The 21,977-nt window shown below is 41.8% G+C and overlaps 2 protein-coding genes across 4 annotated transcripts; both read left to right on the top strand.

Annotated features, from left to right (window-relative positions):
* On the top strand, nt 6,630–12,064 carry LOC8060692 (CDPK-related kinase 5). 2 transcript variants are annotated; one of them, XM_002463146.2, is made up of 11 exons: nt 6,630–7,388; nt 7,976–8,106; nt 8,633–8,674; nt 8,759–8,867; nt 9,071–9,149; nt 9,279–9,575; nt 9,653–9,765; nt 10,768–10,875; nt 10,972–11,034; nt 11,122–11,289; nt 11,416–12,064. In XM_002463146.2, exons 1-11 carry the CDS (start codon nt 6,834–6,836, stop codon nt 11,554–11,556), a joined length of 1,806 nt encoding a protein of 601 aa, XP_002463191.1. In that variant the 5' UTR covers nt 6,630–6,833; the 3' UTR covers nt 11,557–12,064. The 2 variants fall into 2 exon arrangements, with proteins under 2 accessions (XP_002463191.1, XP_021308900.1); XM_021453225.1 differs by lacking the exon at nt 6,630–7,388 and adding an exon at nt 7,427–7,881.
* Nucleotides 12,826–17,680, top strand: LOC8079202 (zinc finger CCCH domain-containing protein 62). Of its 2 annotated transcripts, XM_021452556.1 has the most exons (9): nt 12,826–13,312; nt 13,893–14,010; nt 14,352–14,413; nt 14,495–14,549; nt 14,631–14,727; nt 14,815–14,913; nt 15,468–15,576; nt 16,328–17,157; nt 17,337–17,680. In XM_021452556.1, the coding sequence occupies exons 1-8, from the start codon at nt 12,976–12,978 to the stop codon at nt 17,110–17,112; spliced, it is 1,662 nt and encodes a 553-aa protein (XP_021308231.1). In that variant the 5' UTR covers nt 12,826–12,975; the 3' UTR covers nt 17,113–17,157; nt 17,337–17,680. The 2 variants fall into 2 exon arrangements, with proteins under 2 accessions (XP_021308231.1, XP_002463190.1); XM_002463145.2 differs by lacking the exon at nt 17,337–17,680 and having other exon boundaries at nt 16,328–17,286.

The following is a 21,977-nucleotide window of genomic DNA, read 5'->3' as shown; positions in this document are numbered from 1 at the left end:
TGTTGTGAGAGAAAAACACAGCTGAGTTGCTGGCAGATTCGACGTATATAGCTTTGATTTGTCAAAACTCATGGCAAATCTTTTGGCTCCCTTTGAAAAAATCCCCACCCCCACCCCCCATGTTTTTGTTTTGTCGCTGTCAAATAGAAGTTTCTATTTTGGTCGGTCAGGGTCAGCCGCACACAGGAGATCGGTCAATGTTCTCTCCATGCTCATCTCTATATGCAACTGACAAAAATTTTCACCATAATTCCATATGTTTGGCTAAATTCTTTAGCTACAGGTCTTGCCTTACGCCTTAATATCGTACCATGCATTAAGCTAAGGACCTGTTTGGTTACGGTCCGTCAGACACATGTATGAAGTATTAAATATAGATTATTTACAAAACTAAAAACATGGTTAGAGAGTACGCAATTTGCGAGATACATGATGATTATATTAAAAGCATTAAACAAGCATTTCGCCATGAAAATAATAACTCAGTCATCTTGCATGGAATAGTCATGAAATTGTCATCGCATATCGTACACACCATGAATATCATAAAAATTTCACATCATTTGAATATAGAAACTATTTCTATAAATTAAACACATTAAACCCTAGATTTATTTTATTTTAACAGAAAATAATCTGTACATAAACATACTATTTTTTGAGTTTCCTGTATAGATCAACTATTTAGGAGTCCAAAAAAATTGGATTTGGAATTTATTTGATTTTATTAATACGAATTTTACAAGCTTTCAGTTTTATAATGAAAAAAAAACATAATAACACGGGATAGGTTAAATGCGTGGGGTAGTTTCGGCCCAGGAACATCTATCAGATGGACCCGTGCGGTCCAACTACGGCCCATCTGGTCGGACCGCGTGCACACAGGTCGGCTGCTGGAGGTGGACGGCTGTGGGCTTTTGCCTAGGCTAGGGTACCAAACGGCGACGGCAGTCCGGCAGCTAACGTCGTCACGACAGAGGGATGGGGATGTTTGGTTGCTAGTCAAATCTACCACAACTAACTTTAGGTAAGTGTGGCAAACCACAAAAAGTATGGCTAACAAATTGGTTGCCACACTCTGTCATGCTTAAAGAAATCTTGCCACACTTTTTAACTCTATGACATGTGGAACCCAAAAGAATTATGCATAAACTTAGCTGTCAACCAAACACTTGCCAGCTTAGTCAAACTTGCCTAAGGGCACTCACAATGCAAGACTCTATCACAGAGTCCAAGACAATTAATTATATAATATTTATGGTATTTTGCTGATGTGGCAGCATATTTATTAAAGAAAGAGGTAAAAAAAATAAGACTCCAAGTCTTATTTAGACTTTAAGTCCACATTGTTCGAGGTAATAAATAACTTTAGACTTTATGATAGAGTCTGCATTGTGAGTGCCTTAAGATAAAATATGGTAAACTGTGGCTAGCAACCAAACCGCACATAAACCTACAGTACATCGGCGAGGAAAAAGCGACCAAACGTTGCATCCTCGTGCGGGGCGGGGCCTGTCTTCCTAGGCTCCTAGCGCGAGCGGCGCCCGTGTTTCGACCGCAGGGCAGGCAGTGCTGGTACCCGGTGCACGGAAGGACGGGCAAAAACCCCGACCGGAGCGATCTCCGTGTTGTTCCCTCGTCCGCGAGCCGTCCTTCCACGGCATTCAACGTGGACTGGACACCCCGCACGGCGCAAATTCGTCAAAAGGCGGCGTAAATGCAACGACACGCACCACGAACTGCTCGCTGCTCCCTTCCTTCCCCTATAGTAGTGCTCACTGTCTCACAGCCACTGGGCGTTTTCGCAAATCACTCATGCAATGCAATGCCCGTTGTTATGGCGCGTACTTGCAGCCACAAGCAGAGAAGCCCGTACCGTATGGCGCGGAGAAGCCCGAAGGGCGAGGCTGGCTGGCCCTGGCTGCTCCACAGTCCAGACGCTGACGCTACACCTAGCTCTGGACGGACGAGCTAGGTAGCTCGGCGAGCAGATCGAACCGGGCCGGGGCACCCCCTCCCCCTCCCCGGCGGCGGCGACCGGGCCAGCTCTGATGAACTGCCGCGACAACGATCGAGCAGCTCGCGTTAATGCCGCTGGGGTACCCTGGGCGCCTGCATGGCCGCGGGAGGATGGGCGACGCAGACGCGCGCGTTTCTGCCCGTACGTGCCGCTGCTCTCGTCTGTTGGGAGGCCACAGGCCAGGCCAGGCACTCGGGAAGGCGGGCAGAGGCGGAGGATCGAGCTCTCTCGTCCTTGGCGGTTGGCAATCAATGGACGGACGAACGGATCACTCAATTGATGCAGCTGCAATGAAAGCTACCATAAACCGCTGCTGCTTGCATTTGCTGCTGCGCCCCAGCCTGTGAGAGCTGAGCTGCACTGCACTGCACTGCTAGCTTGTAGTAGCAGCTTCGATCTGTGGATGTGGTCCGTTCCCAGTACAGAGCACGGTACTAGTACATACTGTACGTGCTCTATCTTCTTCTCCCAGACCCGAGTCTCATCTCATAAATCCATTCACCGAAAAACGAACTGTACATGCTGTTTTTATAGTCGGCCTCTAGTAGGAAACAGAAGCTTGCGAAGAAACGACTTCTTTGGGGGACGAACATTCCTCCGCGGGCGCGGCCGTTTGAGCGGGCCGGAGACCGCACGCGCTGTCCTTCGCCGACACATCGGTCCGGGACGTCTGGGCCCCACGGATGGCGCTGCCGTTCCGGTTCCGTGCCGTCGCCGCCGGACAGTGCTGAAGCAAATCTGACAGATCCGTTGACGGGCGCTGGTCGCCGGTCCGGCAGAGAGCAAGAACGAACGAACTGCGCTGAGGTCTTATTTACGCCTTAGTTCCAAAATTTTTTGCAAAATAGAAATAATACCACTTTCGTTTGTATTTGATAAATATTATCTAATCATATACTAACTAGACTCAAAAGATTTGTCTCGTCAATTCCGACCAAATTGTGCAATTAGTTTTTATTTTCGTCTATATTTAATACTTCATGCATGCGTCTAAAGATTTGATGTGACGGAGAATCTGAAAAATTTTGCCTAGCGGCAAAAACCAAAAACCAAAAAGTTTTCAAAATTCCCCGTCACATCGAATTTTGCGGCACATACATAAATCATTAAATATTGATGAAAACAAAAACTAAATACATAGTTTAGCTGTAAATTATAAGATAAATCTTTTAATTCTAATTAGTTTATAATTAAATAATATTTGTTATAAATAAACAAAAGTGCTATAGTCTTTTCGGAAGTAAAGCCTGGCAGCGCAGCCTGCCTGCGCCGCGCAGCACGGACCGGTCCCCGACAGTCCGGGCAGGCATGGCAGTACACGTGAGCAGAGCCAATGCCTGCCATTGCCAGCTTCCTTTGTCTTCACTCCTCATCCAGACTGCTAGCGCTAGATCCTGCCCGTACCTATGCGCGATGCGCCTTCCCAACCAAAAACTTTTTATTACGCATCAAATCTTTTTTTATATGTACGAAGTATTAAGGGTTTGTTTGGTGGGCTACTCTCCTGCTTCGACTATCTAATATTTTTTTTGGAAAAACTGTTTTTAAATAAAATATAGAGAAGTTAAAGCCGTTTTGACAAAGCTATAATTTATAGCTTCACTAAAAAAACTAATTATTTTGATTGTAAATCTAATTAGTTTATGATTAGCTATAACTACTACAGTAACTCTTTTATGCTAACAAGTATTAATTTCTACATACTACTATTCAGACCTTGTTTAGTCCACGGGATTTTTTTGTTTTAACTATTATATTATTTTGTTTGTATTTAATAATTATTGTCATTTTATAAATTACGAGTAACTGTACAATTAGTTTTTTATCGTAATGCTCTATACCTATGTCGTAAGATTGGATACGACTAAAAAATCTTTTAAAAATAATTAGCAAAGGATTCGCTCTCGATCGTTCTTGCTTCCTGCATTGATCCCACCATCCGAAGGACGGTGGAGTGTTTCTTTGCGTGTGGACCCCCGTCTCGTCTCGGCGGTGGTGCGAGAGGAGATGTGGTTGACGTCTTGCTGGCCTTGCCTTGTGCGTTGTGCTTGTGCGTTGCTCTGCCACCGATAAAGCTGATATTCCGTTCGTCTTTTAAGATTGTCTGATGCTCTGCTGCGTTAACATACACAGTAACCAGCACTCGTAGCTTCCTTTTAGCAAATGCTGATTTGCTGCTAGTATGGAGTAGTACTCACCATTAGGCATTAGCCATTTAGCCTAACTAAGGCCTTGTTTAGATGTAAATTTTTTTTGAAGTTTGATACTGTAACATTTTTGTTTATATTTGACAAACATTGTCCAACCATGGATTAACTATACTCAAAAGATTTGTCTCGTGATTTATAAATAAACTGTGTAATTAGTTAATTTTTTATCTATATTTAATGTTTCATACATGCTTTTAAAGATTCGATGTGATGAGAAATTTTGTAAATTTTTAGAATTTTGGGTGCATCTAAACAAGTCCTAAATGGAGCGGTCTAGCGACTAGCAGTGATTTAGTGATTGGTGACTGTGGAGTGTCAGCATGAAGTTGAAGTGGATCGTGGTTACATACAGTTGACAGTTCAGGTTCAGCATTTGACACACACACCCAAAAAAACGTACTTCCTCATAATGCTGTCTTCATCTCCAGGAGTTGAGACCGGAAACACTCGTGATGCCAAAACCCGACCGGGAACTGCGCGAGATTTGGGACCATTATTAACTCCCATCAATCAATTTAAAATGGACACGGGAGCTAATTTCTTGGTACCACAGTACCTGCCCAACTAATTGAGCTACAACAATACCTAACCTACTTGCATTGCATACGTCTATACGGCGCGTTGGAGCGGGGGTCGAGCTATCACGCTCGCTCTAGCGGCAGCGCGAGGATGTCGTGTAGAAATTCCACTTTAGGGCTCATTGCTTTTAGGCCTTGTTTACTTAAAAAAAATTGCAAAATAGAAATAATAGCACTTTCGTTTGTATTTGATAAATATTGTCCAATTATGAACTAACTAGGCTCAAAAGATTTGTCTCATCAATTTCGACCAAACTGTGCAATTAGTTTTTATTTTCATCTATATTTAATACTCCGTGCATACGTCTAAAGAATCGATGTGACGGGAAATCTGAAAAATTTTGCAAATTTTTTTTGGAACTAAACAAGGCCTTGATAAAGTTTTATCATTAGTTATATACACATGTATGATGTACTAAATGTAGACTATTTACAAAATTAAAAATATAAGTAAAGAGTAATTTGCAAAATAAATCTTTTAAATGTAATTAATTTATAATTGGACACTAATTATCAAATAAAACAAAAATACTACGATACCTATTAAATTTTAACATCCTAAATCAAACACCCCTCTAGCAACGGAACAAAGGGGAAGAATGGACGCCGGTGGAATGCGAACGATGGCGTTGCTTTCGGGCTCCCTGTAACCTAGCTAGCACGCATGAGCCTCATGTTCGAATTTCACCATCCTGCTCGAGACACCGAGCACGTACAAACATCCTAAACTTGGTCCGGTGCGTATGGACCTTATTCGACGGCAGGACATTCATTCGCAATTCAGAATATTCCATTAAAAAAAAAGATGTATGCATGTGTCCTCCTCCTGCTTGACGGCGCAGCAAGGATGGAGGCACATACTTGCGTATAGTACAATAATACAAGTTGAACAGCAACGTCCATACAACTGCGAATAACAACTTGAACACATTTTTTGTATTTGTATAAACCCCTGCAAATATTGGATAGCCATAAAAAAGACAGTTCTTTCATGAGAAAAGAAAAATATATATCCTCACAGTCAATTCAAACATTCCCTTTGCTCCATGCCAATTGCCAAATGCATATACTATATAATTATATATATCACATTATTATCGTTCATGCATGATGCATCACTTCATCTTGCAATTGTTTTCTTATGGGTTCGTCTGCCGAAATAATCCAGTGAGAATCTTAATGATCGAAGGATAAAGCGCACATGGACATACAGTACATCATTATATATTATTGCCATTCAACACGGAATTCTCGAGAGACCAATTAAGCATTAGCATCTGCCTCTCTCCCACCTTTGTCCTCACTATATACATGCTTCCTTTTTTTTCCTCCTATAAAGAGCATCATCACATGTACATATCTACTTTTCCAATAATCACATGCTCACATCCAACAAAAAGGCCAAATAAACCAACAACAATGACAAAGGGCCAATCAAAACTCCTCACATTCCTCTAGAGAAAAGGAGTCAAGAACAACAATCCAAGCGCATTTCAAATGAAAAACAAAACAAAACTCCCAAACCAAATCTTGAAGAAATCAAAGTTCATTTTCATATAAATGGATGGACATCCCCATGCTCCACCCATTTCACAAGTTAATCATGATCATTTTGACGAGAAAAGCTAATCACAGTCATCAACACTAATCCAACCAAAAAAAGTAGCACTACTCATATAAACTCATCATAAGCACCAAAGCCAAAGAAAAAACAAAAAGGGAAAAAAAGAGAGAAAAAGGCCACTAGGCAGGCAGCTCCACTAATCACTCTCACTCACTCCCAGGCCGCGTCGCCACCTTGGTGCCTTTACTCCTCTCCCACCTTCCCCGTTTCAATTCGCTTCACTCCCCGCAGTCCCCACTCGCCACTCCCTCCTCGCACCCCAAAGCTCTCTCTTCTCTCTCTCCCTCCCTCTTCCGGGGCTTCCTCCTTTCCGTGCGCCATGGCCTCCTGCTAGCTCCCCTCGCAACGCCTCCCAGATCCCGGACGCAGCGCGCCACCCCCCGCGACGGCCGGCGCGCGACATGGGAGGGTGCCACGCGAAGCCGCTCACACACGACGCGGACGGCTCGCCGCCGCACGCGGCGCCGGCGACCCCGCCACCGGGCAACGCCACGCCCGCCACCCCCGCCACCGGGAAGAAACACTGGGCGGTGTCCCCGTTCTTCCCGTTCTCCACACCGAGCCCGAGCCCCGCGCACCACCTCTTCGGCGGCACCGCGGCGTCGCCGCGCAAGTCCCCCGCTCCCGCGGGCTCCGCGCCCACCACCCCGGCCAGGCGGCTCCTCAGGCTGCCCTTCCCGCCGCCCTCGCCCGCCAAGCACATCAGGGCGGCGCTCGCGAGGCGGCACGGCCCGTCGCGGCCGTCCATCCCCGAGGAAGGCGGCGGCGAGGGGGAGGGCGGCGGTGGAGGCAGGGGCCTCGACAAGGGGTTTGGGTTCAACAAGGGGTTCGCGGCCAAGTATGACTTGGGGGATGAGGTCGGACGGGGACACTTCGGCTACACCTGCGCCGCCACGGTTAAGAAGGGCGCGCGCAAAGGGGAGTCCGTCGCCATCAAGGTCATCCCCAAAGCAAAGGTGATGCGCAGCTTTCGCAATGCCCTAGTTTGGCACCTTCGTTCGATGTGTAATATGCTGAATTTGAAGACACCACATACACATGCTGTTTTTCTAGATTTTTTTTTGACCATGTCGATTTGCTGATTGCTGTCTTGAGAATACTGATTTCGAACAAAATATTTATAGGATTCTGTGGTGACATTATATGGTTCTGTTCTGCATTCTGGATTGCAATGCCCGTGACTCCGTGAGGATGGCTGCTTGTTGTTCTGTGCATTCTGCCTTTTTGGGTACTGGGTAGCATATTAGCAATTTAGCATATAGTAAGACTTTCTGCTGCAAATGTGCCTACTCTAAGTCTCTGAAGATAAGATACAAATAGATCGGACATTGCTTGTTACTTGGGAAACTTACATCTGATGCTTTGCAACTACCGATCCAGAAGACTTCAGTCACTTGGCATTATTGCTCTATCCTATCTTTTGTGCAAACTGATTTAAGCTCCATCCTGGTACCAGAAAAATACTCAGTTGGTCGTCGTCTGAACAGGGCTCCTTGATCATCTTTTTAACAACACCCACTGCTTGCTGTTTTGTTTTTTTCAGATGACTACATCCATTGCGATAGAGGATGTCCGAAGGGAGGTTAAAATCTTGAAAGCGTTGGCAGGAAACAAAAACTTGGTCCAATTTTATGATGCCTATGAAGACAACGACAATGTATATATAGTAATGGAGTAAGTTTCCATGACCTTTTAGAAGTCACAACTTCATATTTGCTAATTGAGTTCATTTTATTATTATTTTTTGTTTATCTATTGTTCATGTGGCAATAACAACCTCTTACAATCATGTGAAATACTATACCTCGGATGTTAGCATTTGTAATGTGTAACAAATAACAACTCTATATAATCTGGTACCAATTACACTTATTACTTCCATGGTGAAAATGAACTTGTAAAAATGTTCTTTGTGGGAGGCAGTCAAGATATGCTTTTATTCTCCTGCCAAACCTTAGTTAGTTGTAATATTCTAGAAAGAGTGAAAGCTTCCATATTGTTTACATGCTGCCAAAGTTTGTTACCATGGTCTACTGGGGCTTGAAAGATTTCTCCGTTAGCTATTTGCTTCTCATTTATATTTACCTTTTATACCCTGCTGATGATGGTCCTCAGATAGTTCCTTTTCTGTATTTAGCATGCAATCCATGCTTTGTTCTTTAAAGATTCATGTTCCTTAGTTTAAAATTCTATTGTGTAGGTTGTGTGAAGGTGGAGAGCTACTTGACAGAATACTTTCTAGGTAAGTTAAAATGAACATAAAATTTTGAAATAGCACATCAAAATATGTGCATCAATAGAACTGATGTTTTGCATTGGACTTAAGAGGTGGGAAGTACTCTGAGGATGATGCAAAAGCTGTCCTAGTGCAAATATTAAATGTCGTTGCTTTTTGCCACATTCAAGGAGTGGTTCATCGAGATCTCAAACCAGAGGTGATGTGTTTTTCTGCATCTCTACTATCAGTGCAAATTTCATGTTTTAAGGAGGTTTAGAAAATGCTAGTTTTCTACTTTCCGAAGTTTAGAACTTTACAATTTCCATAGCACTGGTAAACTAAGCATGCCTTACTTGATATTCTAATATTAGCGTTTTCATTGTTTACTTTATCATGACTTCTATAATACCTTTTTTTCAGAATTTTCTTTTTACATCAAAAGAAGAGAACTCCAATCTTAAGGCCATTGACTTTGGTTTATCAGACTTTGTAAAACCAGGTATACTTCTTACTGGACAATTCATGGGTTTTTATATAAATTTATTGGTTTCTAATTGTCAGGGCCAAAAAGGATTGTAGTATTCACAGGTAAAAAGACTTGAATATGTGGTTCTAATATTTTATGCAGATGAGAGGTTGAATGACATTGTTGGAAGTGCTTATTATGTTGCTCCAGAAGTTCTGCATAGATGCTATAGCACAGAAGCTGATGTCTGGAGTATAGGTGTAATTGCATATATCCTTCTTTGTGGCAGTCGTCCATTTTGGGCACGCACTGAATCTGGCATATTCCGTTCGGTTCTCAAAGCTGACCCCAGCTACAATGAGGCACCATGGCCTTCTCTCACTCCAGAAGCAATGGATTTTGTTAAGCGATTGCTGTGCAAGGATCCACGTAGAAGGATGACTGCAGCTCAGGCTTTAAGTATGTTTCCGTGCATTTTATCCTGTTGGCTTCTATTGTATATTGCATTGTTGTGAGTATTCATGTTTTTTTTCTAGGCCATCCGTGGATCAGAAATTATAATGACATCAAACTGCCATTGGACATCCTTATATTCCGACTTATCAAATCTTATATTCGTTCCTCATCTTTACGGAAAGCCGCTTTGAGGGTGAGTACTTCAAAGTTTTGTTTTGATCTTTTATCCTTCTGTTCATGGTTATAATGGTGCCTCTTCAGTTTGGCAATTGGCACTTACCTTATGTTACCTCAAGTTTGTTTTACTGAAAGGCTTTTAAGGGTTGTGCCTTATACTATTTTTTTGTTTAGAAGTGGTTGATGAATTTCCTGTTAAAGTGAATGGGCCTCTAGCTGAGTTGGTTAGATGCTTCTAGTAGCACTCATCAGGTCCTGGGTTCAGCTCTTCATGGCAGCAATTTTCGGGCTAGAGTTGAATATACTGCGGAGCTCTGCTCCAGTCTTCCTTAAAGAAAAAAGGTCCTGCTAAATGTTGTTGAATAATGCATGCTAGTATAGTTTTTTTATGGTAATCTTTGTCAGGATTTTTTTTATTGCGTACATGTGTGGTTTAGCTAGGTTGGGGCAACATTTTAGGCCTTGTTTGGATGTAGTCGGATTCGCATCAATCCACATGTGTTGGGGTGGATTAGAGTGGAACTTGAACTAAATTCCATCCCAATCCACCCAACACATGTGGATTGAGGTGAATCCAGTAACATTTGGGCATATTGTCCGTGATTTATTAGTTCCAAGATAAGGAAAAAAAGTGCTTGCACAACTCTATTGCCCATACTTCCGTTTAAAATTCAATGTTGTGCTAACAAGCTTTACTTTGTTACTTCCTCCATCCCATAAAGTCAAGCTACCTTAATTTTGGTCACGTTTATACAAGAAAATACCTATAAATCAATATTTATATTACCATATAAGCACCACTAGATTCATCATGGAATATATTTTTCATAGTAATACCTATTTGGTGTCATAACTGTTCATAATCTTCTCTATTATAAACTGGATGAAACTTGAAAAAGTTTGACTTAGAACAAAGCTAGCATGACATTCTTTTTTGGGGCAGAGGTAGTATACCATTACTGTTCTTTCTTTAATGCCAGCAATCTGCAGTGCTTGATGTATTATTGAACTGCTACAGGCTCTATCAAAGACCTTAACAGTTGACGAGCTTTTCTATCTGAAAGCACAGTTTTCTTTATTGGAACCAGACAGAAATGGATGCATCACTCTTGACAATATCAGAATGGTTAGCTCATAGCGACACCTGATTCCAGGCTGGTTAATTCTGTCCTTATTTTTTTTGGTGTAAACCTAATGACTTCTGTTGCTTCACACTGTTTAGGCCTTAACAAGAGAAGCTACTGATGCAATGAAGGAATCGCGAGTTCAAGAGATTCTTGTTTCGGTACATTTGTTTTTGATCTTATGACACCATTTTGTTCATACAAAAAGTGTACCACTGTCTGACTCTATAACTGGATATTCTTTTCAGTTGAGCGCCCTTCAGTACAGAAGAATGGACTTCCAAGAGTTCTGTGCAGCAGCAGTTAGTGTGCATCAACTTGAAGCATTGGATAGATGGGAGCAACATGCGCGATCTGCTTATGAACATTTTGAGAAGGAAGGCAACCGAGCTATTGTAATAGATGAATTAGCTTCTGTACGTGATCTTCCTCCGTGTTCTCTTTCTAGCAGATCAGTTTGGTGGACCTTTCAATATTTCCTGATATATTAGTTATACATCATGGAGTATTTCATTATCAATAAAGTTTACTTGTTCTCTCAGGAATTGGGCCTCAGCCCTTCAGTGCCACTGCATGTCGTTCTGCAAGATTGGATCAGGCATACGGATGGGAAATTGAGCTTTCTCGGTTTTGTCAAGTTGTTGCATGGCATGTCCAGCAGGTCCCTGTCAAAGATGAGATAGCTGTTGATAATCCCTGACGACAGCGCGTGTTTACACTGCCCTTGCCCCTGTCGACTTGGTTCACAGGCAAATTAACAGGGCTAAAGAACCGTCGATTGGAGCTTGCATATCTAGGGCGTACGAGTTCTAGCAGCACCTGATCTGTCACTAATTTGAGTATAGAGTTATGTTTGTTGCCTGCCTACTGATCATTTAGCTGATAGGAGAAAGGAAAATCTCACCCATGTCTGCAACATGTGATGTTTCTAACAGTCTTAGATTAGCGTCATCTTCTGTTGTGATTTTGGGAACTTTGTAATGCTTCTTTCCTGGAACTGGAGCAAGTTAGCTGCAGTCATAAGGTTGGCGTTTGGAGCATGGACATATCACTTACTGTCATTGTCACTATGTCATTGTACCTATAGATGAAAGTGCGTGATCGTTATGTGGTACGTCAGGTTCTCTTCGTGTATATATTGATGAGATGGAACTGTGCCATTTTTTTATTCTCAGAATATTATCATGTCAATTTGCAAACCTCTAATTGGTTATACTTTCTACATCTTAGAATTATATCCGGAATATGTGCAATAAGATAAGTATTATTTTTTACTGGATACATGAAAAATGTTTAGAATGGTATGGAATATGGGAATAAGATTGTATTTAATTTTGACTTTTTGACAAGACATAAGAGGAAATGATTCTATTTCTTTTTTTAGGATTTCAGAATTTACTTATATAAAAATATTTCATAACATTCTTCTTTTCTCATGTTTCACCCTCAGCGCCAGAAATCAGTGCTCGACATATTATGTTGTTAAAAACCATGGCACCACGCCAATCTTTAGCTTTGTCCTAAATCAATTCGCAAAAAAAAAAAAGCTTTGTCCTAAATCAAATTTCTCCAAATTTGACCAATTTATTGAAAATGCAGTGACACCTACATCATCAAATTAGTTTCATTAAACTCTCCATAAAATATATCTTGAAAGTGCATTTATTTTCTAAAAAATTCATAAGAACTAGAGAGTTCGACTTATAATGATAATAAATCTAGAGTGGATTAAATTTGCAAGTGTAGTCATTTAATAGATTTCTTATTGATTTTGCTTTCTTTTCTTTTTGAAAGAATTGGTGATACGATCTATCATTCCTCTCATCTGGCCCGTTCATTATGGGTCGAACACGCCGATTCAAATGTCCTTGAGCTTTTGAAATTTGGATTCCGAAATTCGAAAGCAGAGTGAAATCCCCCACGGGCCACGGCTAACGTTTTGAACTTCGAAGGGAAACCTGCGCTGCTCGCGACACAGAGGCAAACCGTTTTCACCACGCCGCAATCTTCCCCATTCCATTCCAAAGCGTACAGAGGGGAAGGCGGGGGCGGGCAATCGGAGGGCGAGGAGGAGGCAAAGGCGTCTCCACTTGAGCGGCGGGATGCCGGTAACGCGTAGGCGCGCCGCGGCGGCGGCGGCGGCGCAGGTGGTGGAGGAGGGGCACGTTGCGCCTATCGACATATCCTCTGATTCCGAAGCGGGGTCAGAGTCAAGGTCGGAGGATGAGGAGGATTCATTATCGGAGGAAGAGGAGGATACGAGCGATGAGGACTTTGTCGACATCAGCGACAACGACAGCGAAGATGGCGAAGGAAGCGGCGTGGAAAGCGAGGAGGAATCGGAGGCGGAGGCGGAGGCTTATGCTGAGGCTGAGGTTGAGCAATTGGGCGCGGATCGGAGCGAGGTCGCCTGCAACAAAATCACTAGTCTCCTCAGCAGTAACATCCTCGATCCCCTATTCCCCTCTATCTCGTTTTAATGGATTGTTCATCAGATATTCAGAAGTAAGTTACATGTAGGCGTTTAGGTGACAATCTCGAATGGGGTAAGTGTAGAAGTTGGAACGGGATTAAGTGCACGTAGAGAGCTAAGCAGAGCTGTTTTGGGGGCATTAAAAATTTAGCATCGCTCGTGTCGTGTGGTTCTATGATTTAATGCAGCTGCAGCGTGCCAATCTGATCGTCTGATGACAGGATAAATTTACAGATACTTCATCTGACTAGTTTTTGAAGCTTATTTATGTATCCATTCTAGTGATGTGCAACAGGAACAGTTTAGACACCTAAGGCTGTTCTGTTGAACCATAATTTATTTCTTCTTATTGACAGCTCAAAATACATCCAATGTAAATTGGTTTTCAAACGGATCCTTGTCATGTTTGAGACTAAGTTGAGCTTGTCTTATAATAATACTGCTAATTTTGATTGACTTCAGTGGGTTTCAGGAACGAACAGAACTGGATCATTTGTTCTATGCTTTTTTTCCCCTACATGAACTGATGGCAGGATTTTCCTGTAGGTGGGAAGAGTCTGGAGGGTTTAAAGGTGGCGGAGTGCAAGGCGTATTTAAAGAAGATTGGTCTTAGCCAAACTGGGGGCATAGACACTTGTGTAGACAGAATAGTGCTTCACTGGAGGTTAGATATCATAGATCTTTCCCACTTCTGAGTATATTCAGCCATTTGACGCTCATTTAGTTAGAATTCAATTTAAGAGAACACTCAATGCAATATATTCAGATGGGGAATTCTTTTCCCCTACTGTGACCCATCAAAAAAAAAGAGAACACTAGTTCCTGTGTCATTTGTTTGTTCACAATATCTTCTTTTTATATTTACCTGGCATTGTTATGCACGGAAGGTTCACCCAGGTGATCTTAATCGTGCTTCATTTGATGTGCCTAGATGTAGCGTTGCGACATTTTTCAGAACTTGGCACACATTGACACATGTAATATTTATTACCCCTTTCTTGATAGGTTCAAAGATGGGGATCCAGAGAGAATTTATCCTCGGTCATCCTTCTGTATCAACTGTAAAGGTGTGGTCCTACTTGGAAATAAACTTTCATTTAATTGCATAGAAAATTATCCATGACAATAATCATACTCTCTCAGTGCAGGTGATGTTTGTAGGGGCGATGCCGTCCTATTCAAACAGAAGGTGTACGAGAAGAGGTAGGCATCTGCATTGGCATAGTCTAATCTAACATCCTCTTTGAAATGGTAACCCAAACTTCCATTCGGAAACTTTGACAGTGGAAAAAGGCATGCAAAATGTATAGGTAAGCGTATAGTAGCCGGCAAAGTCGTCAAGGAAAGTTATGGTAAACAAAAGCAGCAACACACTTTCACAGTAAGCTTTGTTTCAACAGTTTTGTACTACTGTGTCATTTGAGTCTTGTGATCATTTACATACTACATTACTTGTTCAATTCAATAGATTCAAGTGTTTTGGAGCAAAGGAGCTGGGAAATTACCACCTTTGCATCTGTTGCTTGTCAAAGGGCGCAACCTATACAGAATGATGACTTTTCGTCAGGTAACAAGAGCTCTCCACTTGAATTGTTACTCTGTTTTCTACTTGTCATTTTAGGTTGTTTCTGCTGGTCATTTATATCATAATGGAATTGTCCAGCATCAGTACTGGCCATACATTGGAGGTTCATATTTACAATTCTTTTTTCATCAGTCCATTGGAGGTTCATATTTACAATTTTTTTTCCATCAGTCCATTGGAGGTCCATATTTACAATTCTTTTTCCATCAGTCTGTGTGCTCTGTGTACAGTAATGAAACTTCAGGAAAAAGAAACATTTTTCATCAATATGAATGCATCCTGTCAGATATCCAAGATGATTATCTCCACTTTCTCGAACTTTGTTTTTTCAATCAATATTCTCTCTCCATATTCGAGTTTTTTTTTATCATATATCAATAGAAATGGGATGTGGGAAATTTATTTCTCAGTTTTATGCAATTCTCATCTTGGAAGGTATCTACACATTTCTCAAATGATGGTTTTATACCAACATTGTCCATGGGATGGCCTTGTGTGATTTTGAACTTCACATCATTTGTTTGTCTTATATCTAGCCTTGGGCAAATGAAGTAGAAAGGCTGAAGGTTCTAGAAGAGAAGCACAACAGAGGGGACGATGCAAGGCGTGTCCGTGCTTTGAACAGACCTAATTCTGCTGGAAACAGTAATTTCTATTCTCAAGATGGTTTGCGCATATCTCTGAATTAATTTAATGTTGAAGTTGGTCTTCTTGTTCGCGCTTGCTTGAACTCTCATGCCACTGTTACTGATCTTGATATGTGATCGTATTGCATGTTTAGGTTCATATTTAATCATGTTTTTCAAATGCGACAAGTTATAGTTTTCTTGTTTGTTGTTAATATCTTGCTACTAGTTTATAATGAGTTTTGTTATTTTACACAAAACTACAGTTAGATGTTACATGTGAACGTTTCTTAGTTATAGGAGTATTTAGTAATTATTAGTAGGAAGTAAAATTTAATGTTTGGGTTGATGTATTAATTGTCATTGGAAGCTCTAGAAGTTCAATGCAGAATTGCTGAGGCAGCTGTATCTCATACGGAAAATCGACTAAAATTCTGAATTACAGAGCTGGAGAACAGCAGGGGCAGTAAAATGAATAGCATGTGTAGAGCACGTTCGTTTGAGCTTATCTGCCGAATCCGTCAGTCATTCAGCAGTGTTATTCTCTCAGAATAAATCAACAAAACAATACTTTCAGCCATGGCTTAGGCTCCCGGATCTATGCTCTACTTAGCAGAACATCTGAGCTCTAGGTCTCTATTGCATTTGTTTTGTTAAACCATTGAGTCAAGCTGCAACGCTTAATGATCATTTTACTTCAATCCCGTTTTCTTCAGTCCTGTGTTTGTTCTGCCTAATGATTTATATTCCTTTTTTTGTCATTCCTATAGCTCTTAAAGGCAAGAAAAAATTGGACAAAGAAAAGCACAAGTCTCGATCTGGAAGGCCTCACTGCCAATCTAATATCACTGAATTGGATAAAGGCAAAAAACGTCCAGCACAATCCTCTAAGTTTGATCTTCCTAATAAAAGATCTAAGAAAGAAGGGTCCCAAGTGCCTTCTGGAAAAGAAACCACTGGTGGTGGTAGGAGGTCAAAGAAAAATGGTGCTCGCCAAGATAAGAGCATTTGCACTGGTTATAACAGTTCTCTATGCAATGAAAACAGGGAGAAGAATCATGCTACCTTTCAGAAAAAGTGTCACGTGCCTCTCAACAAGGGTCCATCTAGCTCAAAAGTTGGGATGAACAAAAAGGCGGCTGGTTCTGGGTGCAACAGAATTGGTGGCACACACAGTCAATTAGAAGGAAGACACATAACTCCAGCTGCCCATGTTGAGGCAAATCATGGAAATTTTGTTTTAGTACAGAATGTTTGTGTTGAAAGGCCCCAACGGCCTACTCAATTGCGTGAAGTTGCTCACGGTTTACTACCTCGCCTTGGTGGCAGCCATCCAGATGTGCTATCCAACGTTACAATGGGTCTCCGACATCAAATTGGAGCAATGGCTAGTGTGCATGCACCTGCGTGTTTCAGGGGACTTCCACCCAATCAACAGAGGGTAGCATTTCCTTCAGCTAACAGGCAACAAACTGGGTACCATCCTCATCCAGAAGAAGCATACGTTGTGCCACACTTCAGATATCCTAGCGGGAGTACTGGTTTCCGTAGATAAGACAGTCTGGTTGATGCCAGCTGCATTTTGATAATTGCATTGGTGGTAAGACATGTGATCTTAGTTTTCATTAATGCCATTTTATTGTAGCATTTGCCTCTTACCTGATGTGCAAAGGCCAGAGCATTGTTTCATCTTGTGATCTTGAAATAATAAAGCTTCCTTCGTGTAAAAGAAAAATTCTGCACCTCAATTAACTTGATTTTCTTTGCATTTGTGCAGAGGATGCGATGGAATACTGTGCTACCATTGACTTGATTGAGTGACCACTGCGATTGCCACGTGAGGGCCTATGCATAAGAATATAAGATGGATAAGAAACCAATATCAGGGCTTTGTATGCTTCAAACGGGAAGGTTAGGAAATATTACCGTCTTTTTGTCGAATGAGTTCATAGCTGGAATTGTCCTGCAAGATTGAAGCGAGATATTCCCAGAAGGGACATAGGTTTCTGAAATTTGAGCTAGGCCTTGTTTAGTTCCGAAAAAATTTCGGATTTCGGCACTGTAGCACTTTCGTTTGTTTGTGGTAAATATTATCCAATTATAGACTAACTATGGTCAAAAGATTCGTCTCGCGATTTAGAGTCAAACTGTGTGATTAGTTTTTGTTTTCGTCTATATTTAATGCTTCGTGCATATGCCGCAAGATTCGATGTGACATGGAATCTTGAAAACTTTTTGGGTTTCGGGGTGAACTAAACAGGCCTTAGTAATCTGAATGGAATCCAAACCGATACAGATTTTGCTTCTCTGGGAAATACAGCAGTCAGTCAGGACAAACCAGACACTGGGAATTACTTAAAATGAACTTTTTTTTAAATTGATAAACCTTAATTGAACGATTATTTTACCTAAAGACCTGACCAGGGCACATGACCTTTCTTTGTTCGACGCTCGTGTCCTGTGCTGTGATAGAAGGAATTTTGATGGAACTGGTTACACTAACCCCCCGAAAGTTTTGTGAGGAGATCCGCATGCAAACACCCATGTCACCAAGGCACTAAACATCTCCATATGCCGTGCACGTGCACCTGCGAAAGAAACCACACAAAACAAGGAAATGGTCGGCGGCGTTGAGCTGGGCGCCGTAGCTACACATCCCTACCTGGAACGGCGTCAGGTTTCCTCAAAGTTCTCCATTTGCTTCTGTCATCCATTTGCCGCTGTGGCTGTTAAAACCTCGCGTCGCGTATCCCATAGTATTTGACACTTCTCCCCCCGTATCCGAGACCGTATCTTTTGAACAGGATAGACCAACGAACAATCACAAAGGATCTTCGTATATACTGTACAGAACTACATTTGGACCTGGGCTTTGTTTAGTTGCGAAAAAATTTCGGATTTCGCTAATGTAGCACTTTCGTTTTTATTTTACAAATATTGTCCAATTATAAACTAACTAGGATCAAAAGATTCGTCTCGTGATTTACAGACAAACTGTATAATTAGTTTTTATTTTCGTCTATATTTAATGCTTCATGCATATGCCGCAAGATTCGATGTGACGGAAATCTTGAAAATTTTTTGGATTTCGGGGTGAACTAAACAAGGCCCTGTTTGACTGAGATCTACTCTATTTGAAATTCAAATCGTGGTAGCAAGAGCAGTAGAGCACCCTAACTTTAAATTCGGTGAGTTGCTGTGTGGGGCGAGGCAGCTGGTTTGCCGGGACAAAAAAAGCACTCGGCGTCACACAGTAGTTGAGGTACAGCGACGTCAAATCGGACCCGTCATTCCGGCATGTTTTTGTGAAGCACGAAGCTGTCGCCGGTCGTCTCGTCGCCAAGCCTTCCCCGTCCTCGCCTCCACCTCCACCCCGGGCTGTGTAGTTTGAGGTGGAGTAGACAAGTCGTCGGTGTGAGTACGTGCTGACTGCTGACTGACCGGCCGTCGTGGGCGCATGCAGGTACACGAGCGGCACGCATACCTCTCTGTCTGTGTCTGTCGGCTTGTTGAACCGAGATCTTGTTTAGATGCAAAAAGTTTTGGGATTTTGACACTGTATTATTTTCGTTTTTATTTGACAAACATTGTCTAATTGTGGAGTAACTAGGTTTAAAATATTCATCTCGTGATTTACAAGTAAACTGTACAATTAGTTATTCTTTTTATTTATATTTAATACTTTATGCATGTGCCGTAAGATTCGATGTGACAGAGAATCTTGTAAAGTTTAAGTTTTTGGGTGTATGTAAACAAGTCCCGAGTCAATGTTTTCGTCGACGGACGCTGTTGGTTCAGCCGCTGCTCTGACGAATCGCGCGGCTAGTTTCACACGGGCACCAACCAACACCAGCCCAGCCTGCAGCCTCGGTCGTACTAGATGCGAGTCAAAGCGCATATATCATGCTAAATACGCATGCTGCATGATGCACTCATGCAATGCACTATAGTATTATGTATCGCCTAGACCGGGTTTGTATTTTGTGAGTGCGTGTGCGTGCACAATAGAGTTGAACATGGTAAAAGAAAAACATATGATAAACTGATAATTGTCCATGACCAATCCGATGGTTTCGTAGGACAAGCAATTAACGAAGGTGTGTCCGGGTGGGCACCTGCAGCTGCACGAGTTTGATGAGAGGCAGGGCTGGGTTGGTGATACAGTCTTCTAGTTCTACCAACCGGGTAGCTTCGCGCGCTCCAGCTCCTCGCCTGCTGCCATGTTAGTACTTGCCTAGGGTTTGCATTGTTTGCATCATGTGCAGCAACTATGTATATATGCATCCTACTACTAATTAACTGTGAGTTTGCTATCTCCATAGGCCTTGTTTAGTTCCAAAAAATTTTGCAAAATAGGAATAGTACCACTTTCGTTTGTATTTGACAAATATTATCCAATCATATACTAACTAGACTCAAAAGATTCGTCTCGTCAATTCCGACTAAACTGTGTAATTAGTTTTTATTTTTGTCTATATTTAATACTTTATGCATGCGTCTAAAGATTTGATGTGACAGGAATCTGAAAAATTTTGCAAAATTTTTTAGAAAGTAAACAAGGCCATAATATAAATAACGAACTGAGATCTGAATTGATACACTAGAGGCTAGCCCGACCGATATATATAGGCAATTAATCTGTCGCGGCGCTACGCGCACTTTGGTTTTCCTGTCCCGTACTTCACCCAACACAAGGAATCGACGGTACAGTAACAGGTGCTGTAAAGCTTTGAGCAAGGAAGAATGAGCTGCTGCATGCCCTATTGCTCTTGGAACGACGAGGGCCGTGGCAGTACTCCCTACTCATGTGCATCAGTGCATGTGCGAGCATATCGTGCTGTAGGGTACGCTGTGGCCATGCAGCCGGCCGGGCACGGGCAGGCACCAAAACAGATCGCGTCAACAATGTGCGATCGGAGAGCCTACTAGTCTATATTTTACTGTTTGCCTGCCCGACCGGATTGGACCCGACGTCGTCCCGACCACAGTCTTTCCCACACTCGGCGGATCCACACGCATTGGCTCGCGGGGGTTTCATTTTTGTTCGTGTTTGTGGCCCGGCCGGTCCCTTCTTGTTGGCTGGCCCCGGCTATATTTGCAACCAGAAATCTGGTTACGGGACACTGGAAATGCAAAATCATACTGTATTATTTGGCAGTAGATTTTTAATTGATAGTTTCACTTCAAAGGTGTAGGTGTGGTGGCATATAAATGATTGTTGTCAAGTTGTTAGTGAACAACCCTATTAGTAGAGGGCTATCATGCCGCTGACTTAGTGCGGACTAAAATTGTTGCATAGTATTAGCTAGCCAGCCTGATTTGAACTTTGAACCCTCACTCTCTATCCAGTAACCACCTAATAATGAAATCCAGGGGGCGTCTATAGTGTGTCTTCACCGTCGCGCTCTCGTTTTCAGAATACTGACCCTGGTATAAGATGAGTGCAAGCGCGCAGGCTGGCCATTAAGTCCTCAATGTTGCATTGAGGCTACTCCTAATACACATTGTATCATGTCACACTCTCTAACATTAAGATGTGTCATATAAATATAAGCACTCACTTGGTCCTAAAAATAATTTGACATTCCATTTCAATAATCGGATGAAATTGTTGAGATGTGCCTTGTTTCTGATGAGCCTACGTTTGGGGTAAGTGGCAGGGACTAGTGGCGGAGCCAGGAATTATACATAGGGGGGACCAACTAAAAAATTCGCCTTATCAAAATTGAGCACAACTAGTGACCGTCTAGCTTAATTCATCGACTTGATATAGGTTTGGTGGTAGACGATAAACCCTTAATAGCAAAATGCTTGAGATAATTTCGTAAACCTTAAGATCCGTGTCTCAGTTTTTTAATGGTGCTTCATTGTATTATCTAGTTATTTGTATTTCCTCCATCCCAAATTATAAATCATTCTAAGAATCTTGGAGAATCAAAGTATCTCAAGTTTAACCAAAATTATATAAAGAATTATAAAGATTTATGTTGCAAATAGATATACTAAAAAAATATAATTAATGAAGAATCTAATGGTACTTTGTTGGTATCATAAATATTATTATCTTATCATATAAATTTAGTCAAATTTAGGATACTTTGACTCTTCAAGTTTTTTGGAATGACTTATAACTTAGAATGAAAGGAGTATGATTTTATTATCTAGATGATATTAATAAGTATATAAGACAACATTGTTATATTTATCTCTTAATATAAATAAAAATCATTAATATATACTAGTAAAAATTTTTGTTGGCACATGTTAGGGGGGCCATGGCCCCTGCCAGCCCCCCCTTGCTCCGCCACTGGCAGGGACTAATGGTAACATGTCATGAACTAGGATTACCTCTGAAGTTTTTACGAAAATTGGATCCACTATATTGTCTAAAGCAACATCATTCGTGGGGGATGTACAATT

The sequence above is a fragment of the Sorghum bicolor genome, chromosome 2 (assembly GCF_000003195.3).
Source record: "Sorghum bicolor cultivar BTx623 chromosome 2, Sorghum_bicolor_NCBIv3, whole genome shotgun sequence".
NCBI classification, from domain to species: Eukaryota; Viridiplantae; Streptophyta; class Magnoliopsida; order Poales; family Poaceae; genus Sorghum; species Sorghum bicolor.
The sequence above is the reverse complement of the archived record's forward strand: the minus strand, read 5'-3'. Positions and strand labels throughout refer to the sequence as shown.